Source organism: Thamnophis sirtalis, unplaced genomic scaffold, assembly GCF_051295495.1.
Source record: "Thamnophis sirtalis isolate CommonGarterSnake01/CBP01778 unplaced genomic scaffold, rThaSir2_p1.2 scaffold_3, whole genome shotgun sequence".
Lineage (NCBI taxonomy): Eukaryota > Metazoa > Chordata > Lepidosauria > Squamata > Natricidae > Thamnophis > Thamnophis sirtalis.
Genome location: NW_028261383.1, coordinates 33,123,957 through 33,140,583, shown reverse-complemented (window position 1 = coordinate 33,140,583; position 16,627 = coordinate 33,123,957). Strand labels below are relative to the sequence as shown.

Sequence of the window (16,627 nt, the reverse complement as noted above, 5' to 3'; positions counted from 1 at the left end):
GAGAATCATTTTTACATCTTTTCGTAAACAGAATGTCTTTTAGGTTGAAATAGATTACTTGCCAAACACCAGTATATAAATAAACCTCAGTGAAATATTAATAGTATAGTAGCTCAATGACAGTTTGTAAAGCTTTCAATTACGCTCTTAATTTTTTTTCATTCAAAATCTGATGAGAAATATTCCTTTGTGATCTTACTTAAGATTTATCTACACTTTCTATTAACAACCAAGTAAATAAAAGGCAGGTTTCCGACCTGCTACAAACTCTCTGAAACCATTTACTAGAGCCAACAACACATGTACCAATGCCTCTACTAACTCACATTCAACTCTCTGAAAAAACAACATACATTATCTTCAAGATCTAAAGCCAATACTAGAAATGGCCCTCATCCACAAAGTAGCAATAGTATCAGTACTAATTAAATAAAATAAAACCTTTACTGTAAAAACCATCTGGCCCACATCTGATACAGTATAAGAGTTACTCCTTTGGCTATCAGGCCCCCCAAAAAGAGAATCCTTATGTAGTTCAACAATAATTTATGGCTGACAACTAATTTACCCTTTCCATCTTTAGGTTCCAGATTTCCCTTCTGGACGCTTGTATTCTGTTTCTTTTTTATTGTTCTTGCTCTCTCTTTTTTTAATCTAAGGTACCCAGAATCATCTGGACTTGGGTGCCCTCTAGTTTAATCTAATTTAGATTAAATTAAATTAATTTAGGCATAGTGCGGGTCATTGGCAAAATCCATGCTGTAGCAGGCATCCATTTATATTACCGTAATGCCAGGTAACAAATCAGCACTAATCATTTCCAGGCTGTAAACTTAAACCAGTTAGAACTAAAGGATTTCTTCATAAATAGTTGGATCTAAAAGACAAAAGAATCAAGTGGGAGAATCCACTCATCCCAATCACAATAATGTTCCACTTAAGCACTTTTGGAAATTGGGATGTTAAAAAAGTGAAACTTTTAGGCACACCTAATGTTATATAAATAAACCTACTTCTTTATAGGCTTGTGCCCATCCATATAGGCTGTACCTATAAAGCTTATTAAAAAGAAGAGAATGAAGAAACTGGATGAAATTCAAATCTTGCTGCTAGAAAGTGCTCAAGACACAAGTAGAGGCCCAATGGTTGGGGAGACATAGCAGAAACCGGCGATCAGTGGCTGTTTTCAGAGCGGTTCAGGGAGCTGGCAGCGGGAGATGGAGGGTGGGGAGAGAGAGAGAGAAAAGAAAGGAAGGAAGGGAGAGAGGGGGTGGGGGTATTAAGAAAGAAAAAAGGAGACAGGTTAGATCCCAGACTGAAGAAAACCATCCGTCCAATTAAAGATAATAATAATTTCTCTGTTGAGAACAATGACACTACCTATAAATTACAGAATCGTTACAGATAGTCGTCAACTTACAACCATGAGCCGCAGTGGCGCAGTGGTTAGAGTGCAATACTGTAAGCTACTTCTGACTGCAATTTGGCAGTTAAAATCCCACCAGGCCAGGGGTGAAATCCAGCAGGTTCTGACAGGTTCTGGAGAACCAGTAACAGAAATTTTGAGTAGTTCAGAGAACCGCTGGTGGAAATTTTGAGTAGTTCAGAGAACCGACAAATGCCACCTCTGGCTGGCCCCAGAGTAGGGTGAGAATGGAGATTGTGCTGTATTTTCCCCCTGGAATGGGGTGGGAATGGAAATTTTGCAGTATCCTTCTCCTGTCACGCCCACCAAGCCACACCACGCCCACCAAGCCACGCCCACAGAACTGGTAGTAAAAAAAAAATGTGAATTTCACCACTGCACCAGACTCAAGGTTGACTTGGCCTTCCATCCTTTCAAGATGGATAAAATGAGGACCCAGAGTGTTGGAGGTGGGGCACAATATGCTGGCTCTGTAAAACTGCTTAGGGAGTCTAAATGCTATTGCTCTTGCTTATTGAATAATTTATTCAATAAGCCAAACATAAGAGCAATGTGTGAATGAAGTCAATGAGTTCTCAACAGAAGCAACTGCATGATAAAAACCCCACAAAATTATGTGGAAGCAGATTTAGGTCAGCCTGTAAAATAGGTTTTTGTTTAACCAGATTAATAAATCTGGGTCACCAAAATGGCCAAAGTGGTATTGCATATTAGACAAATACACACAAATGAGTGATTTCCAATCCAGGATTTTCCAAATGCGACAAGAAAATATATTTGCAACTTGGTATCCTCCAAAAACATGGGCTGACATGTCCCATCATTCCCAGCCAGACCAGCTAAATGTCCCTACAGCTGAGGATTATGAAAATGGTAGTCTGACACTTCTGAAGGACGTCAACTTGGACTTTGGTGAAAGTATTTCTCCTAAAGCTCCTTCCACATCTTGCTTCCCAACATGCTTCTTCCCAGCATCAAAGTCATCACAACATGCCACTGCAAGCTGACTGCCAATCCAGCCTTCTAAATCTCTGTTTAAAAAAATCCTTGGAATATTTTCAAGTGAAAGTGTTGGCATTCAGCCTTCACTGCCTTCACATGGTTAAGTAAATCATTAACAGCCACAGAGGACAGAATGTAAACAGTAAAGGAAAGTGTCAGCTGCCACCTTCTGCTTTACTGCTATATAGTGATAGACTGCCATGAAGTATGAGGAGGGGGGAATAAAAGGAGAAAGGCTTAGGGGAAAATGAAATTAAGTGCTGTATCTCCTCCAGATGCTGCCTCAAGGGTCACCCAACTGGAAGAAGGAGGGGGCCACCTATGCCATTAAGTAAACATCTTGCCTGAATCGGATTGATTACACTGGGAATGGACAATGGGAGGTAGCTAAGGGAGGGAATAGTTGAACTTAGGAATTTTGGTGAACAATATTCGCTTCTGCCTTTGCATTACTGCAATATACTTGACTTCTTATAAAACTATAAGAGCCGAGGTGGCGCAGTGGTGAAAGTGCAGTACTGCAGGCCACTTTGGCTGACTGTGATCTGCAGTTCAGCGGTTCAAATCTCACCGGCTCAAGGTCGACTCAGCCTTCCATCCTTCCGAGGTGGGTGAAATGAGGACCCGGACTGTGGGGGCAAGTTGCTGACTCAATTTGCTAAAAAAATTTGTAAACCGCTTAAGAGAGGGCTGAAAGCCCTATGAAGCGGTATATAAGTCTAATAAATAAATAAATAAATAAATATACCTTTCTCCACAAATGGAGCCAAGGATCGTTTCTATTTAGAGGTTTAAGTGATGGCAGGTCTGACAGAAAGTTTTTAGTATCGGTTAAGAATTGTAACAAAATATGCAAAATAACACATGCAATGCAACATGGACAGCTAGAAGATATACAGGAGGAAAACGGAATAACAGAATAACAGAGTTGGAAGGGACCTTGGAGGTCTTCTAGTCCACCCCCTGCCTAGGCAGGAAACCCTACACCATTTCAGACAAATGGCTTTCCAACATCTTCTTAAAGACTTCCAGTGTTGGGGCATTCACAACTTCTGGATGCAAATTGTTCCACTGATTAATTGTTCTAACTGTCAGGAAATTTCTCCTTTGTTCTAAGTTGCTTCTCTCCTTGATTACTTTCCAGTCATTGCTTCTTGACCTGCCTTTAGGTGATTTGGAGAATATCTTGACTCTCTCTTCTTTGGGGCAACCCCTCAAATATTGGAACATTGCTTTCATGTCTCCCCTAGTCCTTCTTTTCATTAAACTAGACATACACAGTTCCTGCAACCGTTCTTCATATGTTTTAGCTGTCAGTCCCCGAATCATCTTTGTTGTCCTTCTCTGCACTCTTTCTAGAGTCTCCACATCTTTTCTACATTGTGGTGACCAAAACTGAATGCAGTATTCCAAGTGTGGCCTTACCAAGGCATTATAAAGTGGTATTAACACTTCACGTGATCTTGATTCTATCCCTCTGTTTATGCACTGTGTTGGCTTTTTTGGCAGCTGCCGCACACGGCTGGCTCAAAACAATGAGTCCAAATTCTGTGCTCAAAATTACAGTTATTGAATAAGCCACTGTATATTCCCCCCCTTTTTTTTCTTCAACTAAACAATTTTAGAACATTTGAAAAGAAAATGAAAAGATCTAAGATTCTGTGGCATTGATTCCACTTCTTTTAAGCCAAAGATTCTCCATGGGACCTCCATTGAGCCGAGGTGGCCGAGGTGGCGCAGTGGTTAGGGTGCAGTACTGCAGGCCACTTCAGCTGACTGTTATCTGCAGTTCAGCGGTTCAAATCTCACCGGCTCAAGGTTGACTCAGCCTTCCATCCTTCCGAGGTGGGTAAAATGAGGACCCGGATTGTTGGGGGCAATATGCTGACTCTGTAAACCGCTTAGAGAGGGCTGAAAGCCCTATGAAGCGGTATATAAGTCTAACTGCTATTGCTATTGCTATTATATTTGCTGCCACTCTGGTTCACAGATTACCTAAGCCAGAGGTACCCAACTCCGGGGCCACGGCCCACAACTGGGCTGCAGCCTGTTTGGAATCGGGCCATAGAAGTGGCGAGCGAGCTCTACTTATGAAAGCAGCGGATGCACCCGTGTGCCCATTGCTCATGCAAACGGAGTTGCGCATGCGTGCTTTCCTGTCACTCATGCCAAACAATCCCCTCTCCTCTCCCCACCAGTCCTCAAAGCCGGAAAGGTTGGGGACTGATGACCTGAGCAATCAAGTTTTAGTTCCACTATGCTGTGATCATGTGATTTCAGGAGAGGAAGCGGCTTTATGATTAGTAGGCAGCAGTAGGAATACATTAGGCAACAAGAAGGAACTGAACCAGAAAGATAATTCAAGTGTTGCTTGGCCATTAAAAGTTCATCCTTCCTCTTTGTGCTTTTAAGAGTTGAAGGACTTCTGTATGTGACTGGAAGCAAAAGGAGTAAACGTAGCCCATGTCCATAGCATTTAAAAGCCGAGGTGGCACAGTGGTTAGGGTGCAGTACTGCAGGCCACTTCAGCTGACTGTTATCTGCAGTTCAGCGGTTCTAATCTCACTGGCTCAAAGTTGACTCAGCCTTCCATCCTTCAGAGGTGGGTGAAATGAGGACCCAGACTGTGGGGGCGATATGCTGACTCTTTAAACCGCTTAGAGAGGGCTGAAAGCCCTATGAAGCGGTATAGAAGTCTAACTGCTATTGCTATTTAAGTGCCTACTGCAGGATTGGGGTTGCAACCTCCCATTAGCCCTGTGAGCAAAGCAGAAAGTTGCAAAGTGCCTCTCCCTTCCTACCTGGTTCTCCGCCTCTGTGAAAGCAAGTTGCCCGGATCACCATTCATCAAGTGTTGGGCAGCTGCATGTGGGGGACAGAGGCGCAGGTTCTTCAGCAACTCTTGCTCGTTGAGAAAAGGTTTGAGGCAGCCTCGCACTGGAGAATTCCCCACACTGCTAGAGCGGGTCAGTGCCCGAGACTGGTTGAAGGGCCAAGGTGGTTCAGTCTCTTCCTTCAAGACTACAAGAAAGAGGAAACAAACAAAAGGGAAAATACAATTCAGTTCTTAACCAGATTTAATATAACTTATCAGACAGGAGAAGAGCAGACAGAAATTTACAGAAATAAGATTACTGCCTAAGCAGGCTTACGCTTAGCCGACTTAACATAACCCAGTAGTACACAGAAGATGAATCTGTCTGCTAATCTAAATCTTACTGTCTACTAATTAGTTGTGGTAGAATAAAGAGTCACAAGAGGGAAGGGTTCCTTCCCAGAGGACAAAGAGACTTTCTGGTAGGCAGGAAAAGTGTGAAGGCAGAGCCTCTCTGGCAGTTCACAGAGTGTATGTAATAGTTATACAGATAGTTGATTTAGTCTGGCAAAATTCTGTCTATAGGTGAACAACAAAGAAATCTTTCTACTAATCTCATCTTACTAGTCTTACAGTTTAATTAAAACACAGAAATCACAATCTTTATTTCCCAGATTTTTGCTTCCAGACCCAGATCAGCAGCAAAAGAGGCCTAAAGAACCCAGCCTGCTTTTCTTCATTATTGGAAGACTGTCTTTCTTAAAAAGAACTCAAGTTAAGAATAAGTTGAAAAATCCCTTTCCCTCTGCTCCACTGTTTCTCACCTTCCTCACATAATGAGAATAACATGAAGCTGGCGCGTTTTAAAGTTGATAATGAAGTCTAGGAAGAATAGTTTTCATACAAGAGCTCTTCCTAGAAAATGCCAATTCAGATCCCTCTGATTCCTGCAGAATCAAATTTCAGGATTTCGATTCTTCCTGATTGGAAGAAGTTTTAGATTTTTCTCGGACACCAAATATTGTTCCTATCCCAATCAAGCTAAGTTCATCTAACAGAACCAGAATGCAGATTTGCAAGCAATTTTGGGCATCCCAAGAATGGCACATACAACACTTTTGCTACGGAAGCTGCACTGGATGTTGGTTTACTTTCAGGTCCAATTCAAGGTGTTATTACCTTCAAAGTGCTATAAGACATGGGGCCAGGCTACCTGAGGAACCATCTCATCCCCATTATGTCAGCCCATCCCACCGGGTCAGACAGAGAGGATATGTTATGGACTCCGTTAGTTAAAAGAATTTTCACTGGCGGAATCCAGGAAGGAAGCCTTCTCTGCCATTGTCCTGGCCCTGTGGAACATTCTCTTTCCAGAGGTCAGGTGGGCCCCCCGCTCTCCTGGTCTTTCAAAGGAGTTTGAAGACCTGGCTCTGCCAACTCACATGGGACACAATGAACAGCATGCAACCCTGGGGGTGGTTGGCATCTTGATGCCCCTCTCCCTACCTTTTAACTATTTTATCATTGTTTTTATCTGGCTCCTTACAAAGCCACGCATGTAGGCTCTGTTGTGGCCCGCCAGCAGCCAGCAGAGCTGGTAGCAGAGTCAGACAGTGAGGAGATTGGGGAAGAACATGGGCCAGTCCTGGAGTCTGGGGAAGGCTCTGATGAGGGCTCTGTGTCGGAGGCAGAGACGAGGTTGAGGCCATCTGGCAGTGATCAGGTGCCTACGGAGCTGGACAGCAGTGAGGCTGAGGAACAGCTGGAGCTTGTTCCCAGTGTGTGCATGCACAGAGCTGCCAGAAGAAAAGAACAGCTAAGAAATCAGGGTCGACTTGGGAGTAAAGTCACAGGTGGAAAGTGATTGGCCCCTCCCATTGAAATAAAAGAGGAGCGGAAGGGGACTGGGCTTTTGCAGGAAACAGTTTGTTTGTTTGTTTGTTTCAGATGTGTGAAGATCCCAGAGACTCTGTGCCAAGTTTCCTTGCACAGCACTGCCTTTGGAAAATATTTATATGGCAGCTTTCCAAGCTAGATAATGTCTGTGGTCATAAATTCACCTTTGAAAGACTGTGCCAGGCCTTTGCTGAATGTGAATGAGAGGAATTCACATTCGTTTAATAAAAGGGGTTTTGTCGTGGCCAGGAATCTGCTTTGTGATTTTCGGGGAAGCCTAGGTCAGAACAGGCTTCTGTCTTATGAACTGAGTGCCCCCCACCTCCCAAAAGCAGACCAAATTGGGTGCTAAAATGGGAGGAGATGACCAAACTGGAACCATTTCCACAAAGCTGTAATCTAGATATCACCTCAGTTTAGGCACCGATTCACCTGAAAAAAAAAACTCAAGCTCATTTTCCGGTTAGGATTGGACACTGCTTACATTCTCGATCTGACAGCGAATATGGTTTTATGTCTCCCTCAGAGCGCTTTGGAGGCAGTTTTCTTGCTGGAGCTGCAACAAGAGGGTAAATAAAACAAATGAGCATTTGGTTGTGGTAGGAAAGTATTATCCAAAATACCTCCAGTAATATTAAGTTTCCATTCTTATGAGAGAATATGTTTCAAAAACCACAGTGTGGCCATTCAAAATTATGTGGGGGTGCGAGAAGACAAATCTCAATAAATTAGTCTAAAATTGCAGTGTGACGATTATGAACAGCTGAGTGAAAGAGCAGAAACAATGTCAGTCGTTGAAAGATTTCCATAACTCCAGCTAGGTAATTCATTCCGCAAACTGCAGAATGTTGTCATTAAGTCAAGGATTGGTCCCGACCAACTGCAGTATATGTTATCTACTGCAACATTTCTGGATATCGAAAATTTATTTAAGCACAGAAAGCCTAAACCTAATTGACAGAGAATTTCTGAGGATGAGGTAGAAAGAATATAAAAGGCTTCTTATAACTGCTTTTGCCTGGCACTATTTTTAATCGTTTATCAAAAGGGAATAAGACAAATTCTAGAGGAGGGCCCCCCAACTTCCGGGCCACAGTTGATTGGGAACTGGGCCACGTAAGCAGTGGACAAGCAGTGAAGCTTTATTTGCACAGACAAAGGATTAGGTTTGCTGGCTGGGGAATTCTGGGAGTTGAAGTCCACCAAAGTTGCCAAAGTTGGGGACCCCTGTTCTAGAGGATCCAGTGACTGTAATAGTCTGTTGGTTGTTTTGAGAAGTTTTTGACTATGACAATGTCATTCTTTTCATAGCTTGAGCGGTGAGGCACTTTTTGATAGTTGCATGGGTATGCATTTTGTTGGAAGATGTTGTGTAGATGGAGGTCTGATTCCTTTTTCTGGCGTTCTGGGCTGCCGCAATGTATTTGCACTCATCTGAATAATATTCTCACCCAGCTCTCGTGTGGGAAGCTGGGTTGTTATTTTGATAATGCAGCACTTGGCTAGTGTGGATTGTTTTTCAACAGACACGTGCTTCTAACTTGCCATTGTTTTCTATGCTGAGGAGGAGATCTAGAAAGGATACTGCGTTCTTGCTGTCTTCTTATCTGGTGATTTTGATTCCTTTAAAGATGTTAGTTTACGTGGTCTTCTCTAGCTGTTCTTTTTATTTTGACAAAGATGTTGTCTACATACAGAATGGCAGCCATACTTCTGGTTGTACGTGTGGGACTCTTGTAGCGTCTGGATCAATAGTTCCCAATGTTGGGCCCATGCCCCACAGGGGGGCAATTTGATTTTTAATGGAGGCAATTTGAATCTTGTTGAAACCAGGTTAATGGCCTTTTAGGCTTCCTCCGCGTGAGTAGAGTTCGCTTTTTGAGCAAAGTAAGAATTATATTGTTAGGAATATAATTCTAACAGTTGGGTTGGCAATGTATAAATCATGTAACAATGCTGTACCTGTTTCTTTAAATCATACTGTAAAATGTGATTGGTTGCTGTTTTCCTCAATCGGCCATAAGAGGGAGCCAGAATGATTGTTAGCTCTCTGTTCGTTAGATGCTGGGCTGATCTGATCTGAGTGCCGTGAGCTATTGTAAGTTTTGCAACTGCTAGCAAACTTTGAGTTCTGAACTGATTATATGATACTGGACTATGTTATTTGGATTATCCCTTAACTGAAAGACATTGATGACTGACTTACTTATCCGTGTATGACTTGGACTGTTTGATGGACCCTGATGCCTCTATTTCCACGAAAGTAAAAGCCTATTTAAACTGCATTGTCTCTGTATGCTGGTTTGGGTGTTCTCCAACAGAACTCTCACAATGCTTCTCTGAACGTACTCGTTCTCCCAACGGGGAGCTTACCTAACATATATGTCACCGAGGGGGGGGGGGGGCAATCAGGATTTTAGAGATGTTTATGTGGGGTGTGCCCCCCCCCAAAGGTTGGGAACCATTGCTCTAGAGGCTGCATTATAGTCTCTGATAGGAGTCGAACAGCCATAACAAGTCAGCCAATGTGAACTGTTTGGTGACTAAAAAACAGTATCTGTTGCTGCTATGTCAGATGGCTCAGAGCCTGGGTGTGGCTTAGCTTAATTGATTTGTTTTAAATTTAAGTTCGGTGCTCATAGCTTCTGTAAAATGTGTGCTTCTGAATTCTGGGTCTGCTTCTCCTACCACGTTGAAAGAGCTGCATGGGTATTGCATACATGCATCATGTTTTATATTGTTGTATATAAACAACTTTCTTCTATAAATGAATCCTGCTGAATTATTTACTTGTGTGCTGGATGAAAGCTGCAAACTCTAACAGTCTTCACTAGTTGTTCTTTTAATTTTGACAAAGGTGCTGCCTACACACAGAATTGGATCCCTACTTCTGGTTTTATGTGTGGGATTGTTATAGCGTCTAGAGATGCTGCATTATATTCTCTGCTAGAGGTCCTCAGAGTAGTGTTCCCATCGGTGTTCCTCTGATTGGTTGATGTATTTGTCCATTTGTTTTCAGGTTTTAAGGTTTTGAAGAGGCAAATTTTTTTTAAAAAGGGTTTTGCACTCTGCAAACCTCCCAAAAACAGCCCATATTTTTTTCCAAAAAAAAAAGGGCATTAGGAAGCTTATAGAGTGCTCCTAGGGACTGGGGCAAAATTGAGCAAAAAAAGGCCCATTTTGTGCTCATTTGTGCCCTCCCCAGCCCCCAGCTCTCTGAAAGCCTCCTACAAGCTATGCATGGCCATTTTGGGGAAGGGGCAGAGTTTCAGGAGGCAAAAAAATTGCTGTATTCAGTGTATAAGACTCACCCAGATTTTTTGAGGGAAAAAGGTGCGTCTTATAGTCCAAAAAATACGGTGTGTCAATAAAAGGCACTTCTGTTCTGGTTGTTCTGTTATTATTCCTTGCCATCTAATATCCCTTTTCATTACTTTCTTTTCTTTTTTTTTTAAAGGTTGACAGAAAGAAAAAAATGCTGTATTCAGTGTATAAGACGCATCCAGATTTTCAGCCTCTTTTTTGAAGGAAAAAGCTACGTCTTATACTCCGAAAAATACGGTAATGGTTGTAAAAGAATTTGATTTTGTGATTGTGGAATGCAGCAAACAGCCATATATGCAGCTGTCTAACTGAGTGCCCAAAGTCTGGTCACATGACTGTAAGGTGGGGAGGGGGGCATGACTGAGGAAACTATGGATCTGTATAGTAAGTCCCCTTTTTCAGGCAGGTCGTAACTCTGAATGCTTGCTAAGTGACCAGTCATAAATTGAGACCACAGGTACCGCCTCAACTTTCTCAAGCGCTACATATCTCATTCCAGTAGATCTATTTATTTGCTATATAGACTGTTTATAAGACAGCAATATAATCCAATTTCTCCTGTAAAGTGCCCTGCAAATGTATTGGATATCGTCTTTCAGCATTTCTAAGCCAACAGCTGTCGCAGTATGTCTTCATAACTCTGAAATCAGAAATCTTACTGTTTAAAACACTTTGTGCTGGATCAGACAACTTCAAATTAATATAGCTAGGTATTTATATCACTGACTCACCATGCTGGTGGCTGAAAAAGCCCTGGAAAATTACAAAATTATTCACCTGAAACAAAAATAATAATAAAAGCATTAAATTAACCAAGCTGATCACAAAGAGAAAAGGACAGAGTTCAGAGATAGGCCTTATGCTATGCATGCAGAAGATGCCGGGTTAAATTCTCAGCATATGTATTGTAGAATCTTTGCCAGGTCACAGTACAAGCCTGCAGAGTGCTTCTAGGGGCTGGGGAAGGCAAAAACATGACGCACAGAGGCCAAAAACTATTTTGTTCTTGCTTTCCTCCTGTAAATTTAGGTGCGTCTTATAATCCAGTGGGTCTTATAGTCTGAAAAATATGGTATTTTCATTGTCCCTTATTAAGGTATTAGCCAGTAAAGTCACTTTTTCCACAGCTCATGTCATGGTTTTTAAAATGTGGAAAATCAGCATTACAAAAATCACACATAAGCATGCAGAATGACCCAGCTCTATGTTTTTCTGGTTCTGGTTCAAAAGGATGGCAAAAGGATGACAGATGACAAAACAATACTATTAAGTGAGAGCTAGCTTTGTTTTCAAGCAGACGGCTTACCTGGGGAATTGTGTCAGTGAGGCTATAGTGTTTACGTAGGAAGCACAGAAGTTTTTCGGATGGCCGGTCGATTGCCAATTGATAGGGTTCTACTCGCTCTCGCTGAGTGAATAAAAAGAGAAAGAATTTCTCTGCAATTTACTTCTCAGGGGGGAAAATAAGATTTAGAGACAGATATCATTATTTTATCTTTCACAATCAGGCCAGGTTGTATCTGATCTGAAAAGAGAAGGGGCGGGTGTTTACCTCAGAAAGAAATAATCATACAAAAAGATATCTGAGGTTCTTATTCCCTTTTTTTTTTGAATTTTTTATTTACAGGTAGCCCTTGACTTACCATCACAATTGAGCCCAAAATTTCCATTGCTAAGCAAGACAGTTGTTAAGTGAGTTTTATGACCTTATTTGCCACAATTGTTAAGTGAATCACTGCAGTTGTTAAGTTGGTAACACAATTAAGTGAATCCGGCTTCCCCATTGACTTTGCTTGTCACGAAAGGTGATCACATGTCCCCAGGACACTGCAACCATCATAAATACATGCCAGTTGCCAAGCAACTAAATTTTGATCACGTGACTATGGGGATGCTGCAATGGTCATAAGTGTGAAAAACCTTTTTGAGTGCAACTAGCGGTATAATTTCAAACTGTCACTAAACAAATTATTGTTAGTCAAGGACTACTTGTATTAAAATGTACAATGTCCAGGTACAAGAAGCTCTTTATTAATTAACCTTCCTAAAATCAATTTCCCTCCCAAATAAAAGTAAAAAAAAATTATAGTAGCCATTATTTAGAGAATAGTGAAAACACATCTTTACTAAAAGAGCTACGCTATGAAGCAAATTTTTATTCAAAATAAGAGTCCCTGTGCTGCACAAAGCTTTTGTCAGTCCCATTCATGGCCTTCAACCTGGCTAGTTGAAGAATCCATTTCCTATTAAAGAGTTCCTTCCAACTTTGGGACTTCTAGATACATTGGAATTTCAAGTCCCCAAATTCCCAGCCATCACATAAATTAAGTATTTCCTGAAGATCTGGACGAGAGCAAGCTACGGAATATTCTACTGGAACCCCACTAATTCTTGTTTGATAGAGCTTTAGGATTTCAGAAATAGCAATAGCACTTAGACTTATATACCACTTCACAATGCTTTACAGCCCTGTCTGAGCGGTCCACAGAGTCAGCATATGGCCCCCAACAATCTGGGTCCTTATTTTACTGATCTTGGAAGGCTGGAAGGCTTAGTCAACCTTGAGCCTGGTGAGATTTGAACTGCCAAATTGCAGACAGCCGGCAGTCAGCAGAAGTAACCTGCAGTACTGCGCCCTAAGCACTGTCTCTCTTCAAATCATTCTTGGATTATGATAGCTCTTATGTCCACGCCTCGGTTCTGCAGGTTTAACGAGCAAAGAGGAGGTTTTGCGTTTTCTAAGAAACAAGGGGTAACGACGAAATACAGTGGCCTAATCCAAGTCAGGACATTATTTCTTGGATTACGCAACTCCGAAAAAGAGGGCTGCACCTGCAGCATGTAATGGAAGAGCTCCTTGCCGTAGCCGTGCCGCTGAAGAGACTCGTGAATGTAGAAATCCAGCACACACAGCGGTTCCACTTCATTGTGAGCGCCATGACGGTCCTGAAAAGAAAAATAGACAGGCTTCCATGTTAAAACAGCTCAGAGCTCTCTGAACCAGGCATTCTGCTGCAGGCTAACTTTTTGTTGTGACCCAGCAGCAGTCAGTGGAGCCAGCAGCAGATTCAGACAGTAAGGGAGTTGGGGAGGAACATGGGCCAGTCCTGGAGTCTGGGGAAGGCTCTGATAAGGGCTCTGTGTCGGAGGCAGAGAGGGAGCCAGAGTCGTATGCCAGTTATCAGCTGCCTTCAGAGTCAGATATCAGTGAAGGAAAGGAATAACTGGAAACTGTTCCCAGTGTGCGTATGCGCAGAGTTGCCAGATGACGAGAACAGCTAAAGAACAGGGGTCGACTTGGGAGTAAGGCCACAGGCGGACGATAAATTTCCCCCCCCCCCGGAAATTAAAAGAGGAGCGAAAGAGGAGACAATTAGTTCACTTAATTGGTTCGTGACTCTCCGAGACTCCTTGTCAAGTTTTGCAGATATCGGCCTGGCAGCTCTCTATGCCAGATAAGGTCTGTGACTGTAAATCCTCCCTTGAAAGACTGCATGTGAATGAGCAGAATTCACAGTAAATTAACAAAGGGTTTTTTTTGTCAGTACCAGGAGTTTGCTTCAAGCTTTTGGGAATCCTCGGTCAGAACACTTTTCCTGCACTTTTCAAAAGTCCAGCCTTGCTTATCAATGGAGACAGAGTGGAGCAAGTGACCAGTTTTAAGTTTCTGGGTGTTATCTTAAAAGAGGACCTGACTTGGGGCACTCACATTGCAGCACTGCTCAAAAGGGCCCAGCAGAGATTATACTACCTGAGATTTCTCAGGAAACAACAACTGAATGAAAAAATGCTGGTGACCTTCTACTGCTACACCCTAGAGAATATTTTAACTTACTGCACCTGTCTATAGTTTGCCAATTGCACAGTGGCAGATAGGACAGCGCTCCAGAGAGTTAACGTCATCGCCCAGAGGATCATTGGTTGCCCTCTCCCCTCCTGGGAAGAGCTTTATAACTCCCGTTGCCTTAAGAAAGTTCAAAACATTCTTAAAGATCCATCGCATTCTGGGCACCCTTTTTTTTAACGATTATCATCTGGCAGATAGTACAGTACAATAAAAATAAGGACAAATAGGCTGAAAAACAGCTTCTATCCCAGAGAAGTATATTGAATTCGGTTCCACCACAAAACCGTGGTAGACTAAAGCGCGCTCGACGAAAGCGCGTACGTGACATCATCACAGCGCGACGAAAACAGCACGCTGTGAACGGTAAACTTAAAATTAACGCGTAAATCTAAACCTAACCCCCCCAAACCTAACCCTAAACCTAACCCTAACCTAACCCTAAATCTAACCCTTAACCTAACCCTAAACCTAATGCTAACCCTTAACCTAACCCTAACCCTAACGCTTAACGTAACCCTAAACCTAACCCTAACCCTAACCCTTATCCTAACCCTAACCCTAACCCTTACCTTTATGTGAATCGGCTTGCTTTAATTTTATTTTAATTTTAATTTAATTTATTTTTAATTTTATTTGTCACGCTACTGATGACGTCAGGTACGCGCTTTAATCAGGCGCGCTTTAGTGGACCGCGGTTTTGTCGTGCCACGATTGAATTCTACTGTATAGTGCAATATTAATGCAATATCAGGGGTTTTCAATTCAATTGTATAGAATGTGAAGGCTGTTTGTTTGTGTTTTATTTTTATAGTTACAATGTATGCTGAGATGGCATTTAATTTCGTTGTACGAGGTACAATGATAATAAAGTAAACTAAAAGAACCTCCAGTTTGAATCCGTCTATGGACTCTCTGCTCAAATCAGTAATTTATACATGCTGGTTAGTGTTAAAGAGCATTAGGCCTGGTGAGCTGCCATTTTATTCTGCTCCAATTCACCAGCTGCTTAGTTTCCAAGGGTCATTGGCTCTGCCCCCGCAAAACCATTTTAAAGCTTTTTCTTGGAGATATTCTTAATAATTTTTGGGTATTACTAGATTTCTAAAAACATAGATAATAATACCACAAACAGAGGTATAATAAAACCAAAGACAATAGTTCTTTGTTTCCAAATACTGAAATAAAGCAGTTTAATTTGTATGTTAATAATCCATAATAGCTATGGTAAGCAGAACACAGTGCAAAAAAAATCTAAGGATGAAGCATTCAGAGGATACAAATTGTGAAAGCCTTGTTTAAAAGCAAACAGAACCACTCATGAAATTTTTCATTTCGCACAAATAGAAGATTGTTAAAGGGGCACGGGTGGGATTTATTCTGCGAACAAGAAAAAGGATTGTTTCACCTTCTGTGCCTCAAGTTGGAGCAGAAACAATAACTGCAGCCGTGTTTTTACAGCCTCTCCATATCAAATTAGGCTAAATAGCAAAACTGAAATTGTGTTGAATCAGAATCAGTACAAGAATGACTACTTAACATACTACTGTATGATTCATTTTTTTAAAAGCATTTCAGCTGATCCTTCACTGATTTCAAACAAACACTACAGTATTCACCAAGATGCATCATTTGATTTTCTTATTGTTGAGATTAGTTTGAGCATAACAGGAAGCGATGGCTCAGTGAATAAAGTTTTGTCCCTGAACCCCTAAACCATCTTTCTTTCTCTTTACTTTACAAGAGGGCATTCAGCATGTCTGTAAAAAACATGGCAATGATGTTTAACTCAGAGTACACAATGGATGTTTTCAATCTTCTTTTTTTTTCCATTTGTGATAAAAGGGGGCAACTCCAAGATCACAATCTTGTTCGTGTGGCTAAGAAATAGTGCATCACAACCAACTATAAACTTTGTCAGACTTCTTTTCAGCTTTCACCAAGTTTTAAAAAAAGATTCTCCTTGCAATAGAGAATTTATACTTTGAGAATATGACTTAAATACCTCAGTGTGGAAATATATCAGTATAATTTAAAACTTCTTGGATCAAAGGGATGGAAGAGATCTTGGAGATCTCACCTAACTTCCTGATCAGAACTTTGCACCCATCCTGTTTGGGAACCAAGCACCCTTTTCCACTAGTGGCAAAAATTCCATGTATCAAGGGTGATTTTCCGCTGTACTTACCAATACAAAGAGTTTTTTGTAACCAACTTTGAGGAAGCCAATTATAATCCCTTTGCCAGCCCTGAAATCAGTAAAAGAAGAAGATAAAAAGCTTTATTTTATTTATTTATCAATCAAGTTTATATAGCTACC

The 16,627-nt window shown here is 41.6% G+C and overlaps 1 protein-coding gene across 1 annotated transcript in view; it reads right to left on the bottom strand.

Annotated features, from left to right (window-relative positions):
- Positions 1-16,627, bottom strand: part of ATAT1 (alpha tubulin acetyltransferase 1) — a 37,042-nt gene that overhangs the window by 15,906 nt on the left and 4,509 nt on the right. Inside the window, exons 4-9 of the mRNA XM_014067916.2 lie at positions 16,496-16,556; positions 13,296-13,409; positions 11,770-11,871; positions 11,195-11,240; positions 7,624-7,695; positions 5,230-5,449 (exon numbers count right to left, since the gene is read on the bottom strand). Coding sequence (XP_013923391.2) covers positions 5,230-5,449; positions 7,624-7,695; positions 11,195-11,240; positions 11,770-11,871; positions 13,296-13,409; positions 16,496-16,556 — 615 coding nt within the window. The remainder of the gene's footprint in view (positions 1-5,229; positions 5,450-7,623; positions 7,696-11,194; positions 11,241-11,769; positions 11,872-13,295; positions 13,410-16,495; positions 16,557-16,627) is intronic.